Consider the following 27,833-nt stretch of genomic DNA (forward strand, 5'->3'; position numbering starts at 1 on the left):
TCCTCGACCAGGGCCTGGCAGAGCACGAGGTGCTCGGTGCCGGCAAGAGGCAGCACCTTCCCCACCAGGGCCGGGGATTTATGGTGCTGCCTCTTTATTGTGGTGTTTACAAGCCAGGCGCTTTATATGTTTTCCTACGAATAGTTTCAAGGAGAAGGCAATTACCTTATCGCACGCAGCCTGATTTACAGCCGAGGTGGCGAGGGACATTGGAGCTCCACACGGGCTCTGTTTGAAAGGCGACCGGCCGCGGGGTCAGGGGCTGGGGGAGAACAAGGGGGCTCCAGGGGCTGAGCCCCCCGGGACCCCCCGTGGGCTCTCCCAACACCAGCACCTTTTTTTTTTTCCTCCTTTTCCTCGCCGTGCCCCAGGAGCAGCGACCCAGCGCGTTCAAAGCTCAGGGTGCAGCTCAGGCCCTTCAGCCCCCCCTCCCCTTTAGTTTTTTATTTTGTATTTTATTTTTTTAACTTGAATTACCTGGTAAGTGACCACCCAGCCTCCTGCCCCGGAGCAGTGGGCACCCCGTGGTGGCACCAGACCCGTGTCTGCCCTGGGCCCTTGGCACACCGAGCTCCTTGCAGGTGCCCTGGGCTAATTGGGGAGCAGCCGTGAGCCCTGTGCCACGCTCCCCCTCTGCTTTCAGGCTTTTTATCCCCTTTCCAGTAACCTCAGAGCAAAGCAACCCCTGAGCTGCCCCCTCCTGCACCACGGAGGGGACCCTGCCTGTGCCAGCGCGCCTGGGGCTGGCACCGGGGGGGGGTGCCCGGGGGCCACCGCTGCCCCCTCCCAAGCCCAGGGTCCCCGCAGGGCTGTGCCCAACGCTCCCAAAAACCAGGGGGCGGCCGGATCGCGCCCCCCCCCAGCCCCCGAGCCGCGAGGTGGCGCCACGGGCACGAGCAGCGCGGCCACGGGCAGCAGCAGCCGGGGGCGCACGAGGGGCGTGGGGGTCCCCACTTCGGGGCTGTGGGGACGCGCGGGGGTCCCCCTTGCAGGGGGTGTTGGGCGCGTGGGGTGCAGGGTTCCCCCTTACAGGGCTGGTGGCTGTGCAGGGGGACCCCCTTTGTAGGGTGCATGGGGTGCAGGACCCCCCACAGGGTGCAGGACCCCTCGTAGGGTGCAGGAACCCTCGTAGGGTGTGGGTGCTGCTTGCCCTTGCCCCTGTCCCCCCCCGGAGGTTCCCGCTGGGCACGCCAGGATCCAAGCGGGGCCGCAGCGAGGGCGCAGGCGTTTTCCCGCGTGTAATAAACGGCACCTTTCTTCTCCCCGTGTAAAACCCTGGGGTGGGGCAGATCCTTATCACCGGGGCCCCCAGGGATCACAAGCGCGGGGCGGCAGGAAGGCACCCGCTGCGGGGAGCCACCAGGATGCCCCTTGGGGAGCGCGGGTGCTCCGAGAGGCCTGGGAGCAGGAGGGCTGCCCGTGGCCTCGCTGCTCCTCTCCCTGCGAGGGAAAAGGGGGCTCTCGGCCCCTCCGTTGTGCCGGGGTGGTGGGGTCACAGCGGCAGTGCCAAGCACCATGGGGCACGGGGGCTGTGGTAACGGCACGGGGCGCACCGCAGCCAGGGGGGGCTTCCAGTGGCAGGCTCAGAGGGCAGAGGCTGGTCCTGGGTTCACGCCCGCTGTCTGCCCTGTAAAAAATGGCCCCGTGCTATCTCGCAGGCCGTCCCTCCCCAGGACCCGCTAATTCGGTGATTTTTATCCTGTCTGTTTTTCCTCCTCTCCCTCCCTGCCCCGCCGCAACCTCTGTCAGTCCTCCTCGGGGCGGCCCCGGGGTCGCCGCTGATGGATGGCCCCCAGCAGGACGAGACCCCGGGGGGCAGCCGGGACCCCGGGCACGGGCAGCACCAGGCAGGGCTCGGAGATCCCCGAGGAGCCGAGGCCACGTCTCCTCCCCGAGCCTCTCCCACACGCCGGTAGCCCTCGCTGCCCTGGGGGGTCCTGCAGCTCCCCGGGAGCCCAGTCTGGTATTTCAGTCTAGACGTGCTGGCATTTTTTCAGTCCCGCAGATTTCCGCCATGGCCCGGGCACGCCGGGTGCGCTGGCACGGGGTCGGTGCCAGGTGGGGGCTCCGTGGGGGCAGAGGCACCGGGGGGAGACGCGGAGAGGCCACGGGGGGCCGGGAGAGGGAGCGACCAAGGAGCCCGGTGCCCGCTCCCCACCGCCGGCTCCCTTGGGGGCAGGAGAAAGGTTTGCGCCGAGAGGGGGGGAGAGAAAACTATGCGAAATGTGAAATCTGCTCATAAAACCAGGCTCGCTGGGTGGGAAACTTGCCGCATCTTGCTTGGGCCTGGGCCGCATGGGACCGGGGCCGGGCTCACACGAGGAGCTTCGCTCCGCAGCCGCTGCCTTCGCCACTACCCGGGGCCGTGCGCCCGGCGGGGTTGGGCTGGGTAAATACCGCGGGGAGCCCGGCTCGGGGCTGCCGGAAACATCGCCGTGCCTCAGGGCTCAGCACCAGGCCTGGTGGTGACGCCGAGCACCGGGAGGCCGCTGCCCTCGGCCCCAGGACGGTGCCGTCCTCGCCACCTGCCCCGGTGCGCCCCGGACCCTCCCGGCTCCAAGCCCCGGCCCCAAACCCGCGGACAAAGGCGGCTTTCAGGGACCCCACGGGGCCGGCCTTGCTTGGGCGGCCTCTGAAATGTGTGAAATTCGGCTTTTTGCCGGGCTTCTTCCTGAAGCGGAACTGTTCTCAGAGAAACATTCCCCTCCGCCGGCCCTAATGGCTTTTCTCTGTGCGCCCGCATTAATGAACGCGAGGCCCAGCCTAATCGGAGGGAAGCCATGCAAGTAATTGCTTGAATTTTTAATTCGGGGTTATGATAGGGGAATCAAAGTCACGCTGCAGCCGCCGAGGCCGCCGCGGTTCCGCGCCATTGACCGCTGCAATTTTCTTTTGATTTTTGCCCTCCCCTCTCCCCCACGGCCCGGCACGGACCCCGCTGGGGGCCGGGACCCGGGGCTGCCCCCGTCCTGGGGAGAAAAGGGTCTGGGGTGGGCTCGATGCGTGGCTGGGCTGGGGCCCTGCTGTGGTGTCCTGTGAACAAGTGTCCGAAGGGGTCTGCTCGCCTTGCACAGCCCCAGCTGTGCTTCCCCACGCTGCCCACGGGCCGCTGGGGTTTATTTTCCTTTTTCCATCGTGGCCACGCTCATCCTCCTCCCAGGACCCCTGCCTGCCCAAAAGGGGCACCACCAACGTGTGCCGAGGGGCTGGTGACACAGGCACGGCACAGCTGGGGGGGGCTCGGGGGCACCCAGGGACTGGGGCTCGGGGCTGGGGGGGCCCTCGGTGCTCCTCCGGCATCCCCCGGCGGAGGCACGGTGCCGTTGCTTTTGTTTTCCCAGCAAACAAGCCCTCCTCCCGCGCTGGTTCCAGCTCGCTTCCCTCCTCTTTGTCTTAAAATTAATAAAAAGTCAGCGGACGAGGGGCTGCTCGATAAAGCAGAATGGCACGCTCAAAATGTGTGCCCCGCGTGGGGAAGCAAGGACGCCTCCCTGCCCGGCACGGGGTCCCGGGACCCTGCCGTGCCGGTGGGGCCGTGCCGAGGCCGGGCTGTGCCACGCACGCACCACGGGGCTGCTCGGCCACATTTGGGGCCAGGGCTCCTCTTGGGGAGCCTCTCGGACATGGGCTCAGCCTCGTGACCCCCTGTTTGGGGTTTGGGCCGCTGTTGTGGTGTTCTTTGTGCCGCGATTCCTCGGGAGATAGCATTGTTTGCTGTGACACGTAAGCCCGGTGACAATATGCAAGGGCTCTGGCACTGATTTCATTTGCACTGCTCCGAGCTCTCCTAGCTCGCCCCGGTTTCAATGTCTTTTTATAGCCCCGCAGAACTTGTTTTGCTGTACCAGTGAAGCATAACCCGAGTGTGGGCTGGGAGCTGCAGGGGACACGAGTGTAGTTTGGGATGGGTGCTCGGTCACGTTCGCACCCACCCGTGCCACCGAGGGTCCCCGCTCCCCCGGGGGTGCTCAGATGCAGCACCCGCCCCCAGCTCGAGCTCTGGGGAGGCTGTGGGAAGCCCCCAGGCTCCAAAAAATGGGGGTCCCAGCCCCGGGGACCCCAAGAGAGGGCAGGGGGCACGTGGCCGGGCTGTGAGCGTGGCACAGCACAGGGGGATGCCGAGCAGTGCCGGGGGGGGTGGCTGTCTGCGAGGAGCGCCGCTGTGCCCCCCTGAGAGCACCAAAGCCCCTGCGAAGGACAGGGGGGCGAAGCTGGATTATGAAAGTGTTTCTTTGCTTTGCTTTTGAGAAAAGGAGAACTTCAAAGGGGCCCATTTATCACCAGACAAAGAGAGTCGCGAGTTATTTGCAAAGCGTAAGGGAGAAGCATTAATTATGGGAGTGCAGACAAACGCTGCTGCCGCCTGTCCCCCTGCCCACCCCTCCGCCACCTCCCCGTGCCCACGGGCTCGCGGCCGTGGCCCCGCTGCCACCACGTCCCCGGCTCGTGCCTCGCCACCTCTCCACGGTGGCAGGCGGGGTCCCCGCTGCGAAGCACCTGCACGCGCTTGACATGGGGCCTGGCTCAGCACCCCCTCGGCCACGTCTGCTCCCCTCATCTGGCTTGGTGGCCTCGGGGTTTGCTCTGTCCTGGGGACCACGAGCGTGCCGGGTGGCCGGGCTGTGGCAGGGGACAGGGATGGGGAAGAGGACAGCAGGCAGGGCTCGGTGCGGAGCTGGGCACCCACCGGACCCCTCCGACTGAGCACGGTCCCCAAAAGGGAAGCGGGAGCACAGGGGTGGCTTCATCGGCCACCTGGGAGGGAGAGGATGAGGAGCAAGCACATTTACCTCCCAACCCAAAGCGCCAGAGGCCCTGGGTGCCCCTTGGAGGCTGGCAGCAGGGGCGGCAGTGGCTGTGCCACCGTCCCGGTGGCTGTCACCACCTCTCCACCACCCAGCGCCGGGCAGGGCGCACAGCTCTGCCTTTCATGTCTGAGCCCTCCCGAAACCACAGCTTCCCCTCGCCGCTGCGCGGGGATCAAACGCGGGTCATATTTAATAAAGGTGGGGATGGGAGAAGGCTACAAAACATTACGTCACCCTCGCTGTGGGGGAGGCGGAGGCAGGCAGGGAATGCGAAAATCTCGGCGCAAGTGGGGGCAGAGGAGAAAAAAATATCGGCGAGGGGACTTAATGGCCTTGTTTTGGTGGGAACTCTTTTGCCCACTGCCCACGAGGTCAGAGGCGGTGTGTCTGCACGCGCTCAGGCGTTAAATGAAACTGGAAGAAAAAATGAGAGGCATATACAAAATGCGTAAGCGCGTCCATGGCAGAATTCCCCCGGCGCCCCGTGAGTCACGGCGCTGCGCCCGGCTCGCCCGTCGTGTCGGAGAAATCCCCGCCCGGCGGCACTGGGGACCGAGGATGGTCCCGGGGGCACAGCCCCCACGTCCCCAGGGTGCGTGGGTGAGGGTGGGCGCAGGGCTGCACCGGGGGGACCATGAGATGTGGCCACAGGGAGCTGGGAGCAAAGTCCCCTGTGCCACAGCCCTGCCCACGCCCGACCCCGTGGGGCTTCAGGCTCCAGACCGGGAGCCTGGGAGGTGCTGCAAATGTTGGGGGAGCGGGTGGCGAGGCTGCCAGCCCCCCCAGGGCACCCTGAGCCTCCTGTGGCACGCAGGCTGGCTGCCTGTGGGTGGTTTCAGGGGGCTCGTGGGCATCCTGAAAAATGGTGTGCAGGATGGTGTGGAGGTGGCCACGGAGCCGGGCTGCAGCGGGGAGAGCTGTCCCCTGTTCCCAGCCCTGGTCAGCTCCACGTGAGAGCTCGGGGTGATGCTCACACCGGGCCAGTGCCTTCCCCTGGCTGGGAAACTATGTGCTCCCAGCCCCACGGGGCAGCCGGCGGCCCCCCGAGCCGTAATGACCACGATCTTCTGCTGAGAGGAGTTAATGAGCTGTGCCGGACAACGATGGGAACGGGCCGATTGCAATAAGGCTCCTGACACCGCTCGGAGGAGCTGGGCGTGGAGGAAGGGGGAAGAGCAATAGGGTGAGAGAGATGGACCAGAAAACAATATCCACTTCATTAGCCAGGTGCTTCCAAATGTGTGGAAATAGGACAAGGTCCAGGTCACCCACTGTGACAGAACATGATTATCATGCGATGCCATGAAGCTGTGCAAAGACCAAGTCAAAGCTCACTAGCCCACTTGAAAGAGATGAGGGGACCTTCCCGGAGCCCGAGCCAGGCTGTTCCCAGGCTGGGTCGGGGTCGTGGGCAGGTGGGCACGGCCCTGGGTGCTCAGCACGGCTCCTCCACTGAGCTTTTGGCTGGGGGGCACCGGGTCTAAGCCCAAATCCTGGTGATGGGAGAGCTGGCGGGTACCTCCCAGAGTGGGGTCAGTCACCCAGTCCCCTGGTCCCTGCACCCCATAAAGCCAGGGAGGCTCCCGCAGTGGGGTGCTGAGCCCCTTGGAGCTGCCTGGAGCTGGGATGGGGCTTTTGGGGTATTTTCAGTCCTCCCTTCCATAGCTGTGCTGGGGCCTGCGGAGAAACTCCGCCGAGCCATGGCACACATCCACCAGCTGCCTCCCAGGCACACAGGGAGGTTCCTGCTCCATTTGGGGACACCCTCGACCCCCAGCCCTGCTGCCCCCAGCCCTTGGCTGCCAAGGTGCTGCGCTCCCCTCCTGGCCCCCGACTCCCACCCCCAGGCTGCTCCTGCACCTTTGGGGCCAAAACTGCCCCACGGCCTCGTCCCCTGGCGCTCCAGAGCAGAAGGGACCAGGCTGACAGCACTTTGGTGGGGCCGGGGGTGACGGGGGGAGGTTTAGGACATGGCCTGGCCCCCCGTGGTGGGTCCAGGAGCCCTGCACATCGTGCTCGGTGGTGCGGTGGTGCCTCTCCTGCCCTCCCGTCTGCTTTGGGTTCGGTGAATTTGTTGAGTTTTTGGCACTGTGTTCACTGGGTGAGGGCAGCACTTTGCGCTCAGGTCCCGGGGTTTGGGTTTCTCCCCTCTGCCCACTCCCAGCCCTGCCCCCTGCTCCCCCCGCGGCTCTCAGGGCTCCGTGGGGGCTCCGTGTCCCCGAGCACCCCATCCCTGCACCGTCCCATTGCTAACCCGCCGCGGGTCCCCCCAAAAAACCCCATCCGAAGGGCGGCGTGTCCGCACCCAGCCCCTCCTGCCGGCCGGCGGCACCCCGACGGGACCCCCGCGGCGGAGAGCCCTGGGGTCCCGCAGCCCGGGGGGAGCCCGAAGAGCCCCGGGCGAGGACGGAGGGGGCCCGGGGCCGCCGTCGGGGCGTTGCGGAGCGCGGCCGGGGCCGCCCCGACGGGGGGCACGGGGCTCGGCACCCCGACGGCCGCCGGGGCTCCGGGCCTCCCGCTGCCGGCAGCGCCGTCGGGGCTCCCCGGGGCCGCTCCGCCGCCCTCCCCGCGGCCGCTCCGCTGCTCCTGGGCCTCCGTTTTTGCCTCTCCGGGCAAAGTCCGTCCCAAGGCGGCCGATAAGGGCCGGGCCGAGCCGAGCCGGGCGCGGGGGCCGGGCCGCGACGGGCGGGCGGGCGGGGACGCGGGGTCCGGGCGGCGGCCGCCCCCGCTGCTGCCGGAGGAGAGGCCTCCCGGCGCTGATTTGCATAAGGTATATTGCCTAATGGAGGCCGGCATGGCTTGGTAGAGGGCGGCCGGGGCGGAGCGGAGCTGCGGCGGAGCGGCAGGTGCCGGGGGCAGCCGGGCCGGGCCGGACCGGGCCGGGCCGGGCCGGGCCAAAAGAGGGGAGAGCGGCGGGAGCCCCCCCCGGGAGCCCCCCGGGACCATGGTGTCCCAGCTGAGCGCCCTGCAGCGGGAGCTCCTGGGCGCCCTGCTCAGCTCCGGAGCCACCAAGGAGGGGCTGATCCGCGCCCTGGAGGACATGGTGCCCGCCGCCGGGTTCGGCGTCAAGCTGGAGAGCCTGCCCCTGTCCCCCGGCGGGCCCCCCGACGGCAAAGCAGCCTACCCGCCGCTCGCCAACGGGCACGGCAAGGGCAAGCTGTCCGGCGACGAGGGCTCGGAGGACGGCGACGACTTCGACACGCCGCCCATCCTCCGCGAGCTGCAGACGCTCAACACCGAGGAGGCCGTGGAGCAGCGGGCGGAGGTGGAGAGGATGATCAGGTACCGCCGGGGGGGGCGGGCGGGGCGGGGGCAGAGCGGGGACAGCGCGGGGACACGGCGGGGACACCCCCGGGGACACCTCGGGGACACCTCGGGGCAGCCGTCGGGTGGTCGCGGCCGCCCCGAGCGGCGGGGCCGGGGGTGCCCGGGGGTGCCGGGCTCCGTCCTGCGTCCGCGCCGTGAGATGTAACATAAACTGCAGCACGTGGAGCCCGGGGCGTTATTAATTTATTTCTATAAATCATCAACAGAAAGATACACAAAGGGCCGCGATTAGGGTGAGCGGAGAGGCGGGTTATTCATTGCCCGAGTTGTAAACCAGGCGGGGAGGGGGGAAGGAGGAAACCCCCAAACCCGACCCGGCACGGCCCGGGGATGCGGCTCCGGGTCGAGCCCAACCGAGCCGAGCTTTGCCAAGCCGTGCCTTGCCGAGCCGAGCCGTGCCGAGCCGTCGGGGCGCGGCGGAGCAGCCCCGGGCCCGTGGGGGCGCGGGCAGGGAGGGTGCCGGAGGGGCGCAGCGGGGCTGTGCCGCTCGGGGCTGCCCCCTTTGCGCACCCGGGGCCGGTGGAACCGCGCTGGGAGCCCCGCGGGGCCGTCCCCGGCTCCCTCCCGTCCCCAGGGGTCCCGACGGGCAGCGCTGAGCCTCTCCCCCCGGGGGGCTGTGCCGCCGTGTGCCCCTCCACCAGCCCCCAATGCCCGGGTGTTTCGGGAGGGACCGGGACAGAGGCAGCGCTGTGGTGGGTGCTGGAGGTGCCGTGGGTGCCGTGCTCGGCGCTCGGAGCCTGCCCCAGTATGAGGCAGCCCCCAGCTTTTTGGGGACGGGGCTGGGTGGTGGCACCCGTGCCAGGGCTCCGCTTGGCCCCACAGGGTGCTGAGGGGCACGGCATTGTAGGGCTGTTCAGCTGGGTGGGCACCCACCCACCCACCCCTCCTGCGTGCCGCTGGGTGCTCTGCCTGTCCCCAATTCCCCTCCGCCTGCCGCTGTGCCCGGCCCTGGGGTGCCCGGGTGGCAGCGGGGGCGCAGGGAGGGCTCTGCCCCGCGTCGCTGCTCTCCCACAGGTGTTCCTGTGCAAAGTTTGCCTTTGGTGCAAACAAGAGCAGGCACATGTCCCTGAGGAGCCTTTTGCAAAGAGCTTGTGTTTGCTCTAAGAGAGCCCTTTGTACTTGGAGAGGCAGCCAAGGTAGAGGCGTCGGGAGCCATCGCTTTCAGCCCCACGCTGGGGCGAAACCCCGCTCTGCTGCCACCCCGCAGCCCCAGCCTCCTGGCCTTGGGTTCAGCTCGGTCACGGGCTGTTCCCGTGCCCCTGGGGGTGCTCAGCCCCAGGGCTCGTTTTGGGGACAGCGGCGTGCCCTGGGCTTGGCTGCTCACCTGCACCACGTTCAGTTTGACGTCCCTACGACCCGTTCAGGGGGCCCAAATGTCCTCAGCTCTGTGCCAGGGCAGCGCCGAGCCCGGCTCCTCGCAGAGCCTGGAGAGCGGTGCCGGGGGTGCAGAGCCCAGCTCCGGGGCGAGACGCCCCACGGCTCCCTCCCGGCCAGGCTCCAGCGGCCCTGCTGGGTGCACAGGGCAAGAGATCGATCCCTGCAGCACCCCAAAAAAATGGGGATGGTGCCGCAGGGGAACTGGGGGAGTCCCCCAGGTGGGGAGGCCAAAACCCTCTCCAAAACGTGCCCGGGGCAGAGGGGAAGGGGTGGCCGCGGACCCCCCGCCTCCGAGCTCTGCTCCGCGCTGTGTGCACAGGGAGATGCAGATTAGATAGATCACCGATGTAGGGAGCCGGGTTTATAATCCATGTGTATAAATTCTTGGCATATTTCTCCGAGGATGTTGAGTGTATTTACCTGTTTTCAAGGCTGACAAAGAGGGCGAGCAGGTGGGGGGTCCTGGGGAGAGGGACGGGCACGAGGCTGGGCTGGGAAGTGCTTGCCCTGGGTCGGTGTTCGCAGCCGGGCTTCGTCCTGGTTAATTCTGGGCAGGAAAAAAAAAAAAAAAAAGCCTCTCCTTGATGCCAGGGGCAGCACGGGGTGGAGAAGGGCTGCAGGGCGAGGGCTACAAACTGCTGCTCCGGTATTACCAAGCGCTTCTGGGTCGGTGTTTTTCCTGCATGTAAAGTCCTGATGAAGATTAGGCAATTAACGAGGTTTTCATTTTGGTGACAGAACAAAAAAAAAAAAAAAAAGGGTTTGTGTTGAATCAAAATGTTTTCCTCTCTGCCTTTTTAGGTTAACCAAAAAAAAAAAAAAAAGGGAAAAGAGGCAAACAAACACTCAAACGTTTCATTTTGGGTCAAGTCCAAACATTTTGTTTAACATGAAACAAAATGTTTGGGTTTGGTTTCAGGTTGTTTAACCCTTTTGAATACGGTCAAATTGATTTGTAAAGAAAAACGCTGCTCAGAAATTAAGAGCTGAAAAATTGCTTTGAAAGCGTAAGTGAGAAACACCCCAGAAATACCCGAGGGAAGCCCTCCACGAAGTTGTAAAATGAAAGGAAATTTGTGGACTTTTTTTCTAATGCTCACATAATTATTATTATTATTTTTTTTTTCAACCAAAACGTTGCCAAATTTTATTTCAATTCAGAAGTCTTGCCTGTAACCTAAAATATCTCTCTTTCCCTTTTGGTAGTGCGCTCTGTTGCGCCGGCTCGGGATTTAGCTCTGTAAAAGCGATGCCCTTGGTGCAGCCGTGGGCCAGCCTGCTGTGGGAAAGGGTGACGAGCTCTGTCCCATTAACTTATTAGCAACCAGTAATTAGTAGGATCAGGTGGGCACGGTGAGCTGCTGGGGAGGGAAGCCCACGCGCAGCCCCTCGGCTCGTGCCCGGCTTCACTCCCTGCTGGGAGCAGGGCTGAGCGCCCGCAGGAGACCTGCGGTGAGAGGAGTTCTCCTTGTGTGTGGCCCCAAAAAACACGCTGCCCTGGCTCCGTGCTGCTTTGGTGATGTCTCGGTGGGTAATTTAATGCGGGAAGGGGCTGCAGGCTGTGTTGTGCCCACCTGGGTAACGTCCGTGCTGGGGGAGCCCCCCGAGGGCAGCACCGCTGTGCGCCCCTACAGCTCCAGGGGTCCATAATGCAGCCAGGGACATACTGAGGACACCGTGTGTGGGAAGGAGAAGGGTCTCCAGGTCCTCCTCCAGGTAAAAAAGCCCCTGGAGGCACCTGGACAAAAGGTGCCGCAGCCCGAGCCCGCTGCGCTCAGCGGGGCAATGGGCTTTGGGCACGGGAACGTCCTCCAAAAGGGTCTGCGCCCTCCAAAAGGGTCCGCGCCCTCCAAAAGGGTCCGTGCCCTCCAAAAGGGTCCGTGCCCTCCAAAAGGGTCCGTGCCCCCCTGCCCCAGGGCCGGGGAGCCGACGAAGCGCCCCTGCAGCCAGCGGGCTGCTTGCAGTTGGGTGCTTTTGCTTTGGGTCCAAACAGCTTTGTTTTTGTGCTGCGTTCGGGACAAAAAGTAAGAAATCTCCTCGTTGGTTTTTTTTCCCCTTGACAAGTTGAAGGATCCAAAATAACTAATGAATTGGAAAAGCATTTGGACGCTTATTCCAAGCACAGCCTTAGAATATCTCATTATTTGAGTGCACGACTGTGACCAGCTTTAGGTTCCACGCCGATTTTTCAGTTTTAAAGCACTTCCTTTTAGCCCAGCGTCCTCGAGGGCTGCAGGACAAACCCGGGGGTCCTAAACCCGGGGCTCTCGGTGCAGGTGTGTCGGCCCGTTTGCCTCCCACTGCATTTTGCTTTCATGGGAGCTAAAAGAACGCATGCAGCATTTTTATTTTTGGCCATAATTTGGTTTGTTCCCTAAACTGGTGCCAGCTAGCACAAGGACACCAAAGGAACGCGTATTTAGGGAAGAGCCATTTTGCAACTGGATCGTGCCGGAGCCAAATCCGAGTGTTGAAAAATATTCGAGACTGACTTAAAATTACTTGGTTGGGGTTTTCCATCCTGGGGGCCACCTGGGTTTGCTCTCTTGCTTTGGCTTTCTGCTCCTCAGCCTCAGCCTGGGGGGGGGATGGAGGCCAGCGGGTGCCTCCCCCGAAGGACACGGCCGGGGGATTTTGTGCCCTCCTAAAAGAGGATTCAGCCCAGGGCAGGCAGGAAGAAAATTTTCTACCACCAATACCAGTGGGTTTGTGGTGATCGTAACAGGCTTCCATCGCAGAAAAAAAAAAAAAAAAGGGCAAATTTGGGGGAAGCTTAACCCTTGGTTTCCTCCACCCCGCAGCGAGGACCCGTGGCGGGCGGCGAAGATGATCAAGGGCTACATGCAGCAGCACAACATCCCGCAGCGCGAGGTGGTGGACGTCACCGGCCTCAACCAGTCGCACCTCTCGCAGCACCTCAACAAGGGCACCCCCATGAAGACGCAGAAGAGGGCCGCCCTCTACACGTGGTACGTCCGCAAGCAGCGGGAGATCCTGCGGCGTAAGTACCCGGCGGGGATGGGATTGATGAGAGAAATCCATTGGGGCTGCAGGAGAAACGGGTGGGAGCCCCCCTCGGTCGCGGTGACGCTGCCCCGAGCCCCTCTGAACATTTTGGTTTCTGCGTTTCTGTTCCTCAGAGCTGGGAAAGCGACTGAGGGTCGCACACCGTTAGATCCGTTTCCCACCTCTGCCCCCTTTTTCCTCTCTGCGCTTCTTGAGCGCGCTCATTTTCGGCAACTCCTTGGCAAAAAAGTAAAGAGAGAGGAAAGAAAAAATAAATAAATGATTTGTACCTGCGGCATGTTCTCAGGCAGTTGGAGTTACTTAAAACAGCCCGTTTTGACCAAGCACCCAGAGCAGGGCTCCTTAAATCCCCCAGGGCCCTGTCCAGCATGCCGGAGCCCCCCTGCTCCTCCAAAAAGATGCAAAATGCAGCAAGAAAAAGCGCAGAAAAGGGTCCAGCACCAAGCGCTGCCGCTTTGAAAGCGCACCTGGAGATGTGAAAGCAAACAGAGCCCGCTCCAGCCTGGGACTCTGTTGTCACAAGGGGGAAAAGCCATTACAAAAAGAGGGAGAATTCCCCCGCAAACCTTGAGAATAATAAAAACCTGCCATTAATCTCCCTTTACTGCCACGCTGACAAGTGCCCGGCTGGACGCGGGGAAGGTCACCCCTGGCGCACACCTCGGGGGCGCGGGGCTGAGCCCCCAGCTCCCCGAGCCAGGGGTAGGGCAAGCGTGTGAGGAGGGGGCTCCGTGGTGGCTGAGAGCTCATTTTGGGGGGTTTCAGTGTGCCCTGCCTGGCTCCTGGCTTGCAAAATTCCTCCTGGAACAAGCGCAGGCCGGCAGAGCCCCACCATGAATATGCATGCGCTGCGCTTGCCTCCCCATTAAACACCCGTCCGGGTCGGTCGTAACCCCGCTGCCCCTGCCCACGTGCGCGGCCAGTGCCGGGGTGCCCCAAACCGGCACCAAAAAACACCGGGGCCGGGGGCTGGGGGTGGCAGGAAGGGGTCTGGGGAGCAGGGGGGGGGTCTGGGGGCTGCCGCCGCGCGTGCCGGTGACTCTGAGCGGCGGCTACAGGCCGGGTGACGTCTGCTCCTTTCTCTTTCAGAGTTCAACCAGACAGTCCAGGGTTGTGGAAATAGGACAGACAAAAGCAGTCAGGATCAGCTGCTGTTTCTCTTTCCAGAGTTCAATCAGCAGAACCAGGGGGCTGGCCAGCTTGACGACGCCTGCTCCGAAACCCCCAGCAAGAAGATGCGCCGCAATCGCTTCAAGTGGGGGCCGGCCTCCCAGCAAATCTTGTACCAAGCCTACGACCGCCAAAAGAACCCCAGCAAGGAGGAGCGAGAGGCGCTGGTGGAGGAGTGCAACAGGTAACGGCCGCCCCTCTCCTCCAAAAACCACGCACGGTGCCGGGCTCACGGCTCGCACACCCACAGCAGCCCCAGTGGCACGGTGTGGCTGAGCCACCAGCCCTGTTTTCGCCTTGCTTTGCCCCCCCCGGGGGCAGCGTGCAGACTTGAGAAAGCTCCCTGCTACAGCCGGGGATGCCACGAGGTGGGAGGGAGGTGGGGTGGCTTTTGTGCCATGGATGCGGTCGGGAAGCACGGGCAGGCGCTGAGGGAGGGCTCAAACACCTCCAAATTCCCCCTTCCACCCGAGGACCCCCATGGATCAGGGGGCTCCCCAGCAGCAGCCGTGTTCCAACGTGTCCCCTCGCACACGCAGGGCCGAGTGTCTGCAGCGGGGGGTGTCTCCCTCCAAGGCGCACGGGCTCGGCTCCAACCTGGTGACGGAGGTGCGCGTCTACAACTGGTTCGCCAACCGGCGGAAGGAGGAGGCTTTCCGCCAGAAGCTGGCCATGGACGCCTACAGCTCGGGCCAGCCCCCGCACAGCATGAACCTGCTGCTGTCCCACGGCTCCCCCCACCACAACCAGCCCAGCGCCTCGCCCCCCAGCAAGATGCCAGGTGAGCCCCGGGGTGGTGGCGCCGAGCAGTGGCCGCGCTGGCCCCTGTTTCTCTTGGAGAAAGGGGCGCTGGACACTTGGGGCCGTGCACCACCAAGGTGGTGATGGCCTCGGAGGGAGGCTGGTCCGTGCTGCCCACCCTGAGCTGAGCTCTTGGTGCGGTTTCCCAGTTGGCAAACCGGCCACAGACACTTCGGATATGGGGTGGGACCCTGCTCAGCACCCAGGTACGGGGACAGCCCGGTCCCCCCGCAGCCTCGCTGGGTGTGGAGAGGAGCGAACGCTGTCCCTGCAGCCTTGTGGCCGGGCGAGCCACGTGGCGAGGGCTGGTTGCCATCCTGCTGAGGACAGATGGGTGTTTGCTTGGCTGGCTCAATTTGACGGCGTCCCCGCACGGGCTGGGCTGGGCTGGGGCGGGGATGTGGGACGAGGAGGGCTGGGGGAGGAAAAGCTGTCCCGGGGGGCACAGGGCTCACCCTGGGGGCACCCGAATGGCACGAGTGGTGTGCGCCAAGCCCTGCAGCCGGGCTCCCCTCTGCCCCCGGTGTTTGTGGCCAGGGGGATTGAAGCAGGAGATAACGCCGCCGGGAGGGTAATCAGGGAGGGTCCGCGGCGGCCGCAGCGTGGGGCAAGAGGCATTGTTGGGAGAACAATCCCCATTGTGCCGCTACCTGCAATCTGCACTCCAAAGCCGCCAGCCCCGGCAAACAAGAGCGGGCGGTGAGGGGTCAGCGCGGGGCCGTGGGGCTGGGGGCGATGCACCCCAAACACCCCCGGCACCCCCTTGGGGTGGCACCCGCACAGCCCGGCTGGGGAGCCGAAAACCAGCCCCCTCTTGGAGCTGTCCCTGCAAGCCCCCAGCCTCATTTGGAGCAGAATTAAATGAAGAGAGTCCCAAAGGCATGGGGAGAGGGTGCTGAGAGTTGGTGACGGGGCCATCCCGGGTGCTGTGGGACCCCCAGGCAGGCTCCACGTGTGGGGACACCCATGGGGCGCAGAGCACCCCACCTCCCACGTCCCACCTGCCCCGCTGGCAGCCCCGGCTCCCGGCGCAGCTCTCCCCGCGGTGACCACGGCGTGACCCTGCCCCAGGAATGCCCCGCACAATGGCGGGGACCGGGCGGACGTTTGCCCTCCTGTCACCGGCTGATTGCTTACAAGGTGCCCTACAAGCACATTGTCAGCAAAATCAGCTGTTTTCTGTGTCGGCCGCCGGGCTTGACAATACCGCACCAGCATGCAGCCCCGCGTTGTCATGGCGTTGTCCCCCCCGTGCATGCTTAATTGACAATTAAGCCGGGGCTTTGAACGAACCCCGCTGCCTTTGATGTGCCCCCGTCCTGCCAGCGCGCATGCAGGCGCCCCGCGAGAGCCTTTGTCCCCTTCTATTAGGGGACAGCAATTATTGCACCCGCGGGCATTTATCTCGGGGCTGCGGGGCCGTTAAGCCCAAACCTTTCTTTTCCCACCCGAGCTTAGGCCAGCAGGAGCCGGCCGCGGCTATAGGGCCGATGACAGCCCATTCGGAGGGGCTTTTGAGCCGGGCAGGAGTGATGGCCACCGAGGGGTCAGGAGGGCTCAGCCGCGGGGATTTGCTGGCGGCCAGCGCTGGAGCGCATCGGCCTCGCCGAGGAGGAGGAGGAGGAGGTGGGCACGGCGAGGGCTGCTTGTGGAGCAGGAGGCTGGGCTGGAGCTCAGCCAGTGCCTGTGTTGGGGTCCGTCAGACCCGGTGGCATTTCGGGCCCTACAAGCTGTGGGTTTGCAGCCCCCAAAGCAGCTCCGGGTCCTCCGAGAGGTGCTGACCCCGTCCGTGGCTGCGCGTGCTGGGATTTGAACTGCCCTTGCACCCTGTGTGGTGCTGTCTGGAGCCCTCAGCGCCTCCTTAACAGCTTAATGACGGTGTGGGGACGCTGCCCCGCGTCCTGTCCCTCTGTCGGGGATGGGAACGGTGGGGCTGGCTGCGAGGGGCAGCCCAGAACTGCTCCCAAAACCGGGCACCGGCGGCATCGCCTGGGGGGTGCCCTGCCAAAAAGGGCAGGGGCGTGGGGAAAGAGCTGGAAAAGTCGGGCATCCTCCCAGCCTCTTCCTGGAGACCCCGAGCCAAGTCTCAGGCCGGAGTTTTTGACTATTTGGAGGTAAATACTTCAAGCCTATCTCGGAGGCTTCTCAGACTCTGGACTTTTCCCTTCCTATAGGGCATTATCAGTGATCTCGGTTCCCTGTTTGACTTGAAGGTCACTCAGGGCTTTATCTCGCTGCCTCGGTGCCATGCCACAGACTCTGGCTTATGCCATTTTTATCTTCAAGAGCCCCAAAGACAATCAGTGCATTGACGAGATTAGGTGACGTGCTGTGTCCCCCCCACCCCCCCATGTCCCCACTGCATACAAAGGGCCCCGGGGTGCCCCGCAAAGCCCCGGCCCCGCAGCATCTCCCCCCCCCTGCCCCATCCGTCTGGCAGTGCCCACACAGCAGCCATCCTTCACATGCGTGTGTATAATAAAAAAACGTTATTTATATCTGAATATACATGGTACAGATTTTAGATATCTCCACAGACCTACGTACAAATATAAAAATAACTCAGCTCCACGCCCTCAGGTTCTCGGTGAGCCGCGAGGGCAATTCGGGTGATTTTAATTTTTTATTTTTTTTTTTCCTTAAAGAAAAGCCCGTCCATAAAACCCTGGTCCAGAGGTACATCAGTTTATATCTGGATCTTTCAAGTTGCTCTTTGATAGCCGTGGGGTACGTGCTGGTTCTGGCTGCGGACCCGGTGCCAGCCGTTGTAATTCTTTCCTGTTGCGCTCATTGTGCAGCTCGGTGGGGACGGTGCGCTCTTAGGAGCTTTTCCCGGTTTTATGGGGGGTAATTAGGGCTTTATGACAGCAGCAAAATGGGAGGGTCCAGTCCCAATAAACAGGTTTATAATGGATATAAACTATGCACCTCTGTAACTGAGCGAGATTAACACTTTAGGGACAATTTGAGTGGCAGCCCCAAAATCGGCGATTCGCGGGGTGTCGGCGAGGCTCCGGGTGAAAACACAGCCGGTGCGAGCAGTGAGAGCTGCTGCCAGGGGTTGTGCCTCGGGATGTGCCTCGGGATGCTCTGTGGGATGCTCCTGGGGATGTGCTTTGGGATGTGCTGGCTCGGGGACGGGCTCTGGCACCCCGCAGAGCCGGGGGTGCCGGCCGCGGGGCTGAAACACAGGGTTAAGGCTACGGGAGCCAGACCCCGCGGTTTGTCTGGAAACATGGGAAAGCAGTAAAACATTTCACGGGCTGTGCAGCTCGGGGGCCAAACAATAGCCGGGTCCCATAAACAGACTTTTATATTATGGCTGTAGCTCCAGTCGGAGGAAAAAAAAAAAAAAAAGTCTTTTAGGGCGCAGGCTCCGCGGGCAGGCCCATTAACTGTGATTCACGGGCAGGCTCCTCTCTGGGGCGGCTGCGCAGAGCGGGACGGGGAGAGGCTGAGGAGGAATAAATCTTGTGCTGGGGCTGCTTCAAGCACAGGGACAACAATCGTGCCCGGCTCTGTGCAGCCGCCTGGCCCGCCGTGCCATAAACCCTGCGCTTAGGCGGGACGTGAAGCCCCCCAGGAGGGAGCTGTGCGCCCCAGGGGGGGCAACAAATGGGGCCGGAGTGGTGTCAGGGGACAGATCCTATGTTCAGACCCATAGGACGGCCCCACCATCTCCCCATGGCCATGGTTGAGGTGGGCAGGAGGTCAGCGGGGAGCAGAGCAAACCGGCACCTCCATCGCCCGGAGCGCTGTTGGAACTGAGCAGCGGGAGCCTCCTGGTGCCAACCCAAATCTGCCAAAATCCAGCCCGACAGCGAGGGCGTACAACCAGCAGTGATAGCCATCCCGCTCTAGGAATGAAAAAATAAAAAAATAAATAGTTGGTGGCTTCCCAAAGGCCTGCGAGTTAGCTGCAGCAGACGGGGAAGCCCGTACCCTGCCCAAGCCTCGGCCACCAGACTCCCCGGACACCTCGGCGGTGGTTATCGCTCCTCAAACAGCAGTCTCGTCCTTAGGGTTGCAGGGAGAAGCTAGAAAATCAGCTTTTAACATCGTCTGCTTTTTAAAGACAGCTTTGTAATTCTGCGAGTCTTGGCTGAAGCGGGTGCGGCGTGATTTGGGGTGTCAAATTTTGTCCTCACTGAAAGCTTCACGGAATCCAAAGGGGGGGAGATCGCCCCGGCAGGTAGCAGACCTCGGCATCCCCCCCTCGCGGTGTCACTGCCTCAAACCTTACAGACCCTCACCCCCAGGGGCGAGGTCTCCCCCGGTCCTGCGTTTCTCAAACACACCTCGGGTCTCTTCCGTAGCCAATTCAATCACTATTTCATCGGCGCAGAAACTATAATTTAATCTCCAGCCGGAGCCGCCCGCGCTCCCCGTCTATCTTTAAGACCATTGTGAGCAGAAAGGGCTTTATTTTATCTCCCCTCCCATTGTTTGAGCAGCGCTGCAGGATCTCAGAGCGGCAGCGGCTGAAGCACACTTTGCACGAGGCCGGGGCTGCGGGGAAGAATGTGGTGACAGTGCCCCGGTTGAGTAATGTTTACCCTGCTCATGGCTGGGACGTCCACTCGTAGCGGCAAATATCCACCTGCCAGAGGACATTCTTGTATTATCAGGGATAAAGGGGTTTGCTGGGAAATGATCAGGAACCAGACATCGCGGGGAGATTCCTATCTGCGGGACGTGTTTAACCAGCTGACGGTGAAAATTTGGAGGCAATTAAAGGGTGACTTTCCCGTGCTTTTGGCGATGGCAGCAGGCAGCCTGCCGTGCCCTGTCTGCTGCTTTTGGGGCCTCGCGCACAAAGCGGCCAGACTCAAGTTATTGGTTATTTCAGGTGTTTCTTCCTTAACTCAAAGGTTTTTGGAGCATCCCTGCAGACCTGCAACCTGCCAGCCTGCACGGAGCTGCCTCTGAAGCTCCAGGTCCTTGGGGCTTTGGCCACCGTGCCAGCGGGGCTCCTGGCACCTGGCAGAAAGAGCCCCAAAACCCCAGGACAAAGACCCTCGACCTGGGCGCATGGAGCTGTGGGTTTGGGGACAGGTCCTCAAGGTGCCCATGGTGGTGGCCAGGGTCACCGTTCATGCCTGGCTCTGGCTGGGGCAGATGATGCTCGCAGAGGTTGCTGCTGGTGATTTTCAATCCCAGGAGAGATTTGGGCCCTCGCTTCGATCTCCGGGGAGTTCAGTGAACCCGGCTGCGAGCCCGGTGCTGGGCTCCTCGGAATGAATGGCTTCTCACCAGAGTTGTCAGGGCACCCGTGTAAAAGACGCTTTTGTTTCCCGCGGGTTTTCCTCGGTTAATTATTTGTGATCTGTAGATGCCTTTCGATGACACACGGCTGATCATATGGTTATCAGTGCAGGGCTTTTTAGCCAAATTAAATAGATTTATATTGAAGACCTGCGCTCAAGCCAGATTTCACCCCTTGGCGGTGTCAGGCTGCGCTCCGGTTTGGAGGTTTGCATTTCTGGTCCCTCTGTCCTCCTGCGGCTCTCTGTTAATCATGCACTGGTCAAGAGCAAATCGAGAGGGAAATGGGATGCAGGAGAGGCTGAGAAAAAAGCGAGGGCAATCGTCGTTCGGACACGGTGGAGGTTGCACGTGGGTGTGCACCGTGCACGAGGGTTGTGGATGGGTGCAGAAGGGGTGCCTGTTGTGGGCTGGGTGGGTCAGATGGGGGCAGCCCCGTTCTGCCCCGTGGCCATCAGGGATGGCTGGGTTCTTCGGAGAGCTCTCTCTGGGCGCTTGGTATCCCTCAGCTTCATTTTCTCCGGGCAGTCTCAGGAGATGGGGCTGGGGAGAGGCTGGAAACAGCACAGGAGGAGGGGGCACCTCGCCTGCTGCCCCCCTCCTGCTCATCACTCAGGGGGCTCACACATCCTTGTGCTGCACGCCCCGGGAGGGCTGGGGGGCTGCACGGCTGGGGGGTGCCCTCACCGGGGTGCCCGCGGGCGATGCCAACACCTGGTGCTGTTTTGCAGGGGTCCGGTACAGCCAGGCAGCCGGCGGCGAGGCGGCGTCCTCGGGGGCCATCAGCCACCACGGCAGCGGTGCCATGGTCACCACCAGCCAGGCGGTCCTGCAGCAGGTCTCCCCGGCCGGCTTGGACCCAGGCCACGGTTTGCTCTCTCCCGACGGTAAAATGGTGAGTACACCTGGCCGATTGTGGCGGCGGCGCTGATAAGATAAGAGGGCCCAGCGGGCAAAGCAAACACGCTTTCCCCGGGTTTCACACGCGGCCCGCGCCGAACAATGGGGCATTGTGGGGCCGGGGCCGTGGCGCGGGCGCGTGCCCGTCCCCAGCGCCCGCCTCGAGCGCGCTGCGCGGCCCCGTGGCCCCGCATGGTCCCCAAACACAGCCCATAAAGCTGACAGAGCCCGCTCCGCTCCCATCGATCGCATGCCTCGCTGACTGGCTGCGCGCTGGGTGGATCGCTGTTTGCTTTCCCCCGCCGATGACACGGGCGTTGATAAAATGCTCATTCATTACTTTTCCTAAAGCCCTCCCGGGTTCGGAGCTTTTTGTTGGGAAGCTCTTTCCTGCCCGGCCGTGCCAGGACGGTGCCAGCCCCTGGTGCTGTGTGTGGCCATGTGCTGGTGCCGGGCTGTGCGGGCAGGGACAGGACGGGATGGGACAAGATGGGGTGTGATGGGACGGGATGGGACGGGAAGGGACGGGATGGGATGGGACGGGACGGGATGGGACAGGAGCACGGCGCTCCCTCGCAGCGGGCTGCTGCAGCTTTGTGCTGCCTGGCTGCCCCGCGGCTCTTCCGGGAGGAGGTTTTCCTGCTGAAAGTGAAAGTCACGCATGGCCCTTGGCAGCGGGGCCAGCCCTGCTCTGCCCCGGTTTTCACTTCCATTTTCGCAGGACTGTCCCTCCTGGGCTGTGCGTCCCCACAAGCCTGCTGGCTGGGCGCTCCCTCCTGCAGCCTGGGCTCTCTCCTGGCAGCTCCCTGCTTTCCCTTTCCCTCTGCTCACCCCCACAAGGGGCTCCTGGCAGTTCCCTGCTTTGCCTTTCTCCCCTCTCGCCCCCACCAGGGGCTCGTTGCAGCCCCACGGCTCGGGTGCAGCTCTGGGGACCTTCTCCAGGCAGAGGCAGCGCTGCAGGGCGATCCCAAGCCCCGCAGCACGCTCCCTTGCCATGCGCCCTGAGCACACCCATGCCTCCCTCGGGGTGTGTTGAGCCTCGTAACCCTGAGCCTTGAAGTCATAAAATGAGTCACGACTGAAGGCAGCAGCAGGCACCGACAGTGCAGGGTGGGGGGCGAGAGGACAAAGCCGTGCGAGGAGCTCGGTGGCGCGGAGCTCTCGGCACACCCCAGCCAGCTCCTTCTGCTGGAGCCCCTTTTTTTTGGGGGGGACAGGAGCCCCCGGGGAGGGGAGCTTCCCTCGCGTGGCAGAAGTGCAGCGGGTTGCAGGGGGGGAAGCAGCCTGCTAAAGGCACAGGCGGGCAGAGCCCTGCTGAATGATCCCCGCTGCACAGCGCCGTCTGGGGCTGCTCCGGTTCCCCAGCAGCGTGCAGCTCTGCCAGCTTATCTCTGATCTTTAAGCAAGGCTAGCTAGTGCTTGCAAGTTATTTAATAAAAATATGCTGTAGGCTGTGGTTTCTAGTAAGTAAACATGTGCCTTTAATACCCCGCATGAAACCAAAAGCTGCCAAGGAAATTGCTGCATCTGAAGGCGGTCGTGTTTTAGGGAGGAGTGCTACGGAGGGTGCAGGCAGCTGTGGTGTTTCCCTCCTTCGTGTTTTTGTGTTGTTCCTGTGGTCCCAGAGAGCCCCCTGCAATGGTCCAGTGCTTGGCGGGTCTTTTCCAGTCCTGCCCTCTCCAGGTGACCCCTTTTGGGAGCAGCTCTTTTGCCCAGCTCCCCCTGAAACGTGCCCAGGCTGCAGGTGAGCGGCTCGTGCACCGCGGCGTGGTGTGACCTGGCCTTGAAGAAACTCTGAAAGTGGAAAGTACTGGATAAGGAAACATGAGTCACCCTCGTGCTCTGGAATTTATTGATGTTTCAATCGCAATGAGGCTATCTCAAATTCAATGGGCAAAATAAACAAGGCGCTGGGACCGGTGTCGAGGAGTGTCACACGGAGAGCCCAAAGGATGGCTCCGAAACCTGGATCGAAGCTGCTCGGTGCAAGAGGTTCCATCAGAGGGGTTAGGAGAACTCAGTAAAGCAGCGACTCAATAATTCAGCAATACTTCAGCACTGCTGTGCCCCTGTGTGCCCCAGGGACCGACACAGCCCTCCCAGCACGCTCCAAGGATCTCCGTGTGTGTCTGACCATCACGCACCAACCCCAAACCCAGGGAGCCGGCTTTGGCCACCTCACCAGCACTGCCCATCTGCACGCTGTGGCTGCAGACCCAAAACCAGGATTTTTTTTCCATAAAAGTGATGACTAAGAAGATCACCCAGGTCTTTTTTTGTCTTTTCCTGTAAGATTCCCAGGTTTATATTTCCCACTTTCAACCGTGACGGCTGGAAGTTAATGAGTGCTGAGAGTCCTCAGTTGTCCCCAGCTGCAGGAACTTGGACCTGGCGGGCACAATGGCAAACGCCTGGGCCGCGTCCTGTGCCCGGCGCTGTGCTCTGCTGGAGCGCTGGCAGCCGCTTCCAGGGGAGCTTTGCACCGCTGCTGCTTTGCTATTTATTAACGCGGTCTTCAGGTGTCCCAGCCAGGGTCTGCAGCCCCAGGGCGCCTCACTGAAAGGTGCCCAGCGTGGCCGCAGCCTGCTTAGCTCTTAGGGGCTTTTTCCACCCCCCAAATCCCTGTTTTTGGGGTTGCCATGTCCGGGTGGTGTCGGGGAGCCGGGAGCAGCCCTCGCCGTGTGCCTGATGTCTCTTTCTGCGTTGCTCCTTGGCAGATCTCCGTGTCGGGCGGCGGGCTGCCCCCGGTGAGCACCCTGACCAACATCCACAGCCTGTCCCACCACAACGCGCAGCAGTCCCAGAACCTCATCATGACGCCGCTCTCGGGAGTCATGGCCATCGCACAGAGTAAGCGCACCCCCGGGACACATCCGCGCCCCCTCCCGCGGCACGCTGGGGACCCCGGCGCTCACTGTCCCCGCTCTGTCCCTTCCTCCAGGTCTGAACACCTCGCAGGCGCAGAGCGTCCCGGTCATCAACAGCGTGGCCGGCAGCTTGGCGGCCCTGCAGCCCGTCCAGTTCTCCCAGCAGCTGCACAGCCCGCACCAGCAGCCGCTCATGCAGCAGTCGCCCAGCCACATGGCCCAGCAGCCCTTCATGGCCACCGTCACCCAGCTGCCCAACTCGCACAGTAAGGGGCCGGCCGGGCAGCTGCCCTGGGGAGCGCCTGGAAGATTAAATTGATGGGAAATGGGTTTCTGCCTCCTCCTGCGTGCCCCTGCCCGTGATTGTGTGCTGCTCGCTCCCCTGGGTGCCAGCCGGGGTGGGGTGGATGCGCCCTGCTCTGTCCCCTTCTTTCCTCCCACTTGTTTTATCGTGTCCCTGTCTGCACAGCATCCATCACACACCCCCCTCTGTGCAGTGCGGGGTTTGCCTTCTTTGCTCCTCTTCCAAGGCTCTGGGTGGCTTTTCCGTGACGGCCGCTTGTCCCCCTTCTCTCCGCAGTGTATGCACACAAGCAGGAGCCTCCCCAGTATTCCCACACCTCCCGCTTCCCCTCGGCGATGGTGGTGACGGACACCAGCAGCATCAGCACACTCACCAACATGTCTTCCAGTAAGCAGGTAATGGCCGGGGCTGGGATAATTCGGGGTGTTTGCTCCTTGGGTCCCACCTTTGGTGCCAAACACCTTCAGTGGGCTGCAAAAAAACCCTATTGCAGATGGCAAGCGTGATGGACACGGGTGATAAGTGGCCGTGATGGAGAGTGAGCGCTTGGCTGAGGCCACGCTCAGCTGCACGGGGCTGGGGCATCCTCCGGGGGTTTGGCTCCAGCCCTTCGTGGCCGGGGTGAGCTGGGATCGGTTGGAGCTGGGTGCGTGGCGGCCCCAGCCCCAAACTTTATCTGCCCCGTGCCAGCACAGGACTTATCCCGGCTCAAATCAGGTGCGCGAGGCCTTCCTCAGACAATGGCCCCTTTCTACCAGCCGGCTCTGGGGACTGTGGGAAATATGCGGCCCTTATTGATTGCTAGATAAATAAGAGAGAGCCTTGAACTTGTATGCAGATAAACTTTTCTTACCCAGCTTTGACAGTGGAGAGGAAAAAAATGCCTGCAATGAGCGCAGAGTAAATACAGCGTGGGATTGCTGCGGGACCTCCCTGCGGATGCTCGGCACCGCTCGCTGCTCGGGGGGCAAAAAAAGGGAAGGGGCTGGGGGCACCGCGGGGGCTTGGGGTGCCCGGGGTGTCCTACAGGGGAAGGCAGAAGTGTGATGGCACCGGGTGCTCCTGCGGGGCTCGCTGCAGGCTCCTGCTCTCCGTGGGGCGAGCGCTGCCCTGCGCGTGGCGGCGTGGGGGCGGCGAGGCGCGGCCGGGCTCCTCGGGAGCTCCATTTCCTCCGCGCGGCCTTATCGGCCCATCTGGTGTGCGCTCAGCCCGAACTCCCCCTGATTAATCGTGCTCTCCTGCCACGGGCTGGCTTTGATGCCGGCTTGCCGAAACGAGCCCGCCGCACACAGGAAATGTCCCTCGCATGGGAAGAGCGCCCGGGCAGCCCCGCCGCCGGGCTGCGGTCAGCCTACCTTGACGTGGCGCTGCCCGGGGCTCGCTCGTTTTCCTCCCTCCATCCTGCCCTCACGCTTTAATTAAAGCAGGAGAAGGGCTCTCTGTGCAGGAGCGGGGAGATGGGGCCAGGATGGGTGTGAAACTCCCCCAGCGATGGCCGGCGTGGCACCCAGCCCTGGCAGGGTTTGGGTTTTGGTGGTGGCCGTTTGCACTGCTCCTCCCCGAGCTGTCCCCTCCGTGCAGGAGGGGTGCGCAGCTCTCGGTTCCTCTGACAACGCTCGAGGCCGAGCCACCATTTTTATTACGTGAGCAAACACCTGATAGCCACGGCCCGTCCCTAATGACATGTCACGGGAGGCTCCTGGCGTCTCCTTATCTCCGCGTTACGATGTTTGCTGTTCGCTCCAGCCCACAAGGTCACCCGCGGCTGCCGGCCCCCACCCCACCGGTGACCGGGGGACCCCAGGGACGGGGCAGGGGCTGTTAGAACAATCGCTGAAACAGGCCCCTTTTTTTTCCTTTTAGAGTATTATTTTGGGGGTGGCAATATCGGGCTCAATATGCTTTTGATCTGCTTTACCTTTGGGGGTGCCGCAGGGCTTGCTTGGGGTTTGTGCCACCGAGGTCGGGGGGCCTGGAGGAGGTCTCCCCGGGGAGCCTCCTGCCCTCGCCCTCCCGTCACCGTGCTGCTCTCTCCCTCCCCAGTGTCCCCTGCAAGCCTGGTGATGCTCCACACCTCGCTGCCTTTGCACATAGCAACAGGAACTTTATTTTCCACAACATCCCGCGGGCGACCCGCGCGCCGAGCCGCAGAGAAGCCCAGCGCCGCAGCGAGGAGCCCACTGCCCCGACACGGAGCCGGAGGCTCAGCACCCCGCCGGGACCGGCCCGAGCCCCAACCGCGGGCACCTGCCCAGGGACCGCGCCTCTCCTCCCCTCCGCGCAGTATTTCCGAGATGTGTCTTGAGGATTTTTTTTATTTTTTATCATTTTTTTAAATTTTTTTTTCTGAAGTATTCGCCTTCCAAGAGGCCGTTGGCTCTCCCGAGGGAATAGGAAGGAGCTGCCCTGAGAGGTGGCAGCAGGGGAGGACGGATGGTATTTAAGTTACACTCCTCTGCCCGACGGACTGAGAGGGACTTGGGTCTGTTACTTGGCGCTCGGGAGGAGGAATCGCGTGAGCTGTTGAACTGAGCCAGTTAAACTGTAAATATAGGTACAGTCTGCTCCATCCTCACCTGTCCCCACTCCTATACATAAAGATTTATATAAAAGAAGTAAATTTTGTCCAATGGATGTAAACTACTGTAATTAAGTGCAATTCCCCCATCTGTATATATTGGTCCTGAACCTCCTCTCTCCCTTTTTTTTTTTTTTTTTTTGGTAAAGGTCAGAGCTGAGTACGCTGTTGGTTTTGTATTTCCCTTCTTCCTTTCATTGAGCCAGCCCACAAGGAAAGCCCTGTGCCTGTGTGAGGACACCGGTCCAGCAGCACCAGTCCACACGTGTGTTCCCCCCCGGCACGGTGCTGGTGCTGAGCACAGCCCCAGCAGCTGGCTGCTGATGGCCAGAGCCTGGGCAACCCCAAAAACTCAGGGGCTGCCTGATTTGGGGGACACAAAGATGGGCTGCTGTGGGGTGGGGAAGCACTGCCACACTGCCGGGAAGCTCAGAGCACCGGCGGCTGCCAGGGGAGCCCGTGGCTCTTGTGCTGTGCGAGGGGATGTGGCAGCAGGAGGTGCTGGTGGGATCGTCCTCAGATGGGGTTTGGAGACCCTCTGCCTCTCCTCCTCTCCGTGGGATGCGGCTGGGATGGGTGCCCGGCCACTGCCTCGTCTCCTGCCCAGAAAGCAGCCAGTGTAGGTGCCTTATTTTCTGCTGCTGCTGCTGAGCCTGGCTGGCTCCCCCCTCAGCAGTAACCACGGTGCTCTCGCCGTGGCAGCGTCGCCTCCGAGAGGTGCTGAAGAAGCAGGCTGGAAGAGCCCTGAGTTCCCACAGACCCAAATTCCTCCCTGCTCACTCCAGATTGAGGGTACGGGATGTTTCCTGCACCCCGGCAGCCTCAGACCACCGGTCCCAGGGCTGCCTCCCCCCGCCTGCGGTGGCTCCCAGAGGACAGGCTTCGAGGGACGATCTCCAGCTTGTGGCTCAGCCCAGCTCCACGGTGAGGGCACATCCCAGCTCTGCACCCACTGGTGTGGTTTAGGTGCCCAACTTTCCAGAACTGTGGGAGCCGCACACGGCATCGCCTCACTTCCCACGGGACAGAAGCACCTCCGTGCACAAACCCCTTCAGAAATGGATCTCATGCTCCCCAGTTGTTCATTTTTTTCTTATTTTTGCCACGTGTGCCAACTGCTGAGGGTGCTTTAGAGAGGTGAAGAGCAGAGGAGGTGCCTGTGGACGGATGATGACTGCTCAGAAAAACACTGGATGCTTTCTTTGGGGCAAGAAAGACTTTTCCTGTGTGTCTGCACAGTGTCTGGCACAGTGGGACCCTCTGCTGGGACTGATGGGAGCTGCCCTACAGTGAATAAGTCACCACGAATTGGAGACCAATATTCAGAATGACGTCTAATTTAATGTATACCTTAATTAAACACCATTTCTTCCTACTCGGTGCTGTGTGATCTGTGAATCCTGCCGCAG

General features: G+C 62.4%; 1 protein-coding gene across 4 annotated transcripts; it reads left to right on the top strand.

The window, feature by feature from the left end:
* The first annotated feature begins 7,591 nt into the window (after positions 1-7,591).
* On the top strand, positions 7,592-27,799 carry HNF1B (HNF1 homeobox B). Of its 4 annotated transcripts, none has more exons than XM_068655905.1 (9): positions 7,592-8,090; positions 12,314-12,513; positions 13,629-13,893; positions 14,249-14,490; positions 20,507-20,670; positions 23,393-23,525; positions 23,617-23,808; positions 24,123-24,241; positions 25,890-27,799. In XM_068655905.1, the coding sequence occupies exons 1-9, from the start codon at positions 7,753-7,755 to the stop codon at positions 25,908-25,910; spliced, it is 1,674 nt and encodes a 557-aa protein (XP_068512006.1). In that variant the 5' UTR covers positions 7,592-7,752; the 3' UTR covers positions 25,911-27,799. The 4 variants fall into 4 exon arrangements, with proteins under 4 accessions (XP_068512006.1, XP_068512007.1, XP_068512005.1 ...); XM_068655906.1 differs by having other exon boundaries at positions 13,707-13,893; XM_068655904.1 differs by lacking the exon at positions 7,592-8,090 and adding an exon at positions 8,425-8,827.
* The last annotated feature ends 34 nt before the right edge of the window (positions 27,800-27,833 follow it).

The sequence above is a fragment of the Anas acuta genome, chromosome 19, assembly GCF_963932015.1.
Source record: "Anas acuta chromosome 19, bAnaAcu1.1, whole genome shotgun sequence".
NCBI lineage: Eukaryota > Metazoa > Chordata > Aves > Anseriformes > Anatidae > Anas > Anas acuta.

Excerpts from the sequence above, each read along its gene's own strand:
- HNF1B (XM_068655904.1), top strand. The coding sequence starts at position 8,466 with ATGCGGCTCCGGGTCGAGCCCAACCGAGCCGAGCTTTGCCAAGCCGTG. Across the intron at positions 12,514-13,628 it reads GCAGCGGGAGATCCTGCGGC|AGTTCAACCAGACAGTCCAG; the intron begins GTAAGTACCCGG and ends TTTCTCTTTCAG. Across the intron at positions 14,491-20,506 it reads GCCCCCCAGCAAGATGCCAG|GGGTCCGGTACAGCCAGGCA; the intron begins GTGAGCCCCGGG and ends GCTGTTTTGCAG.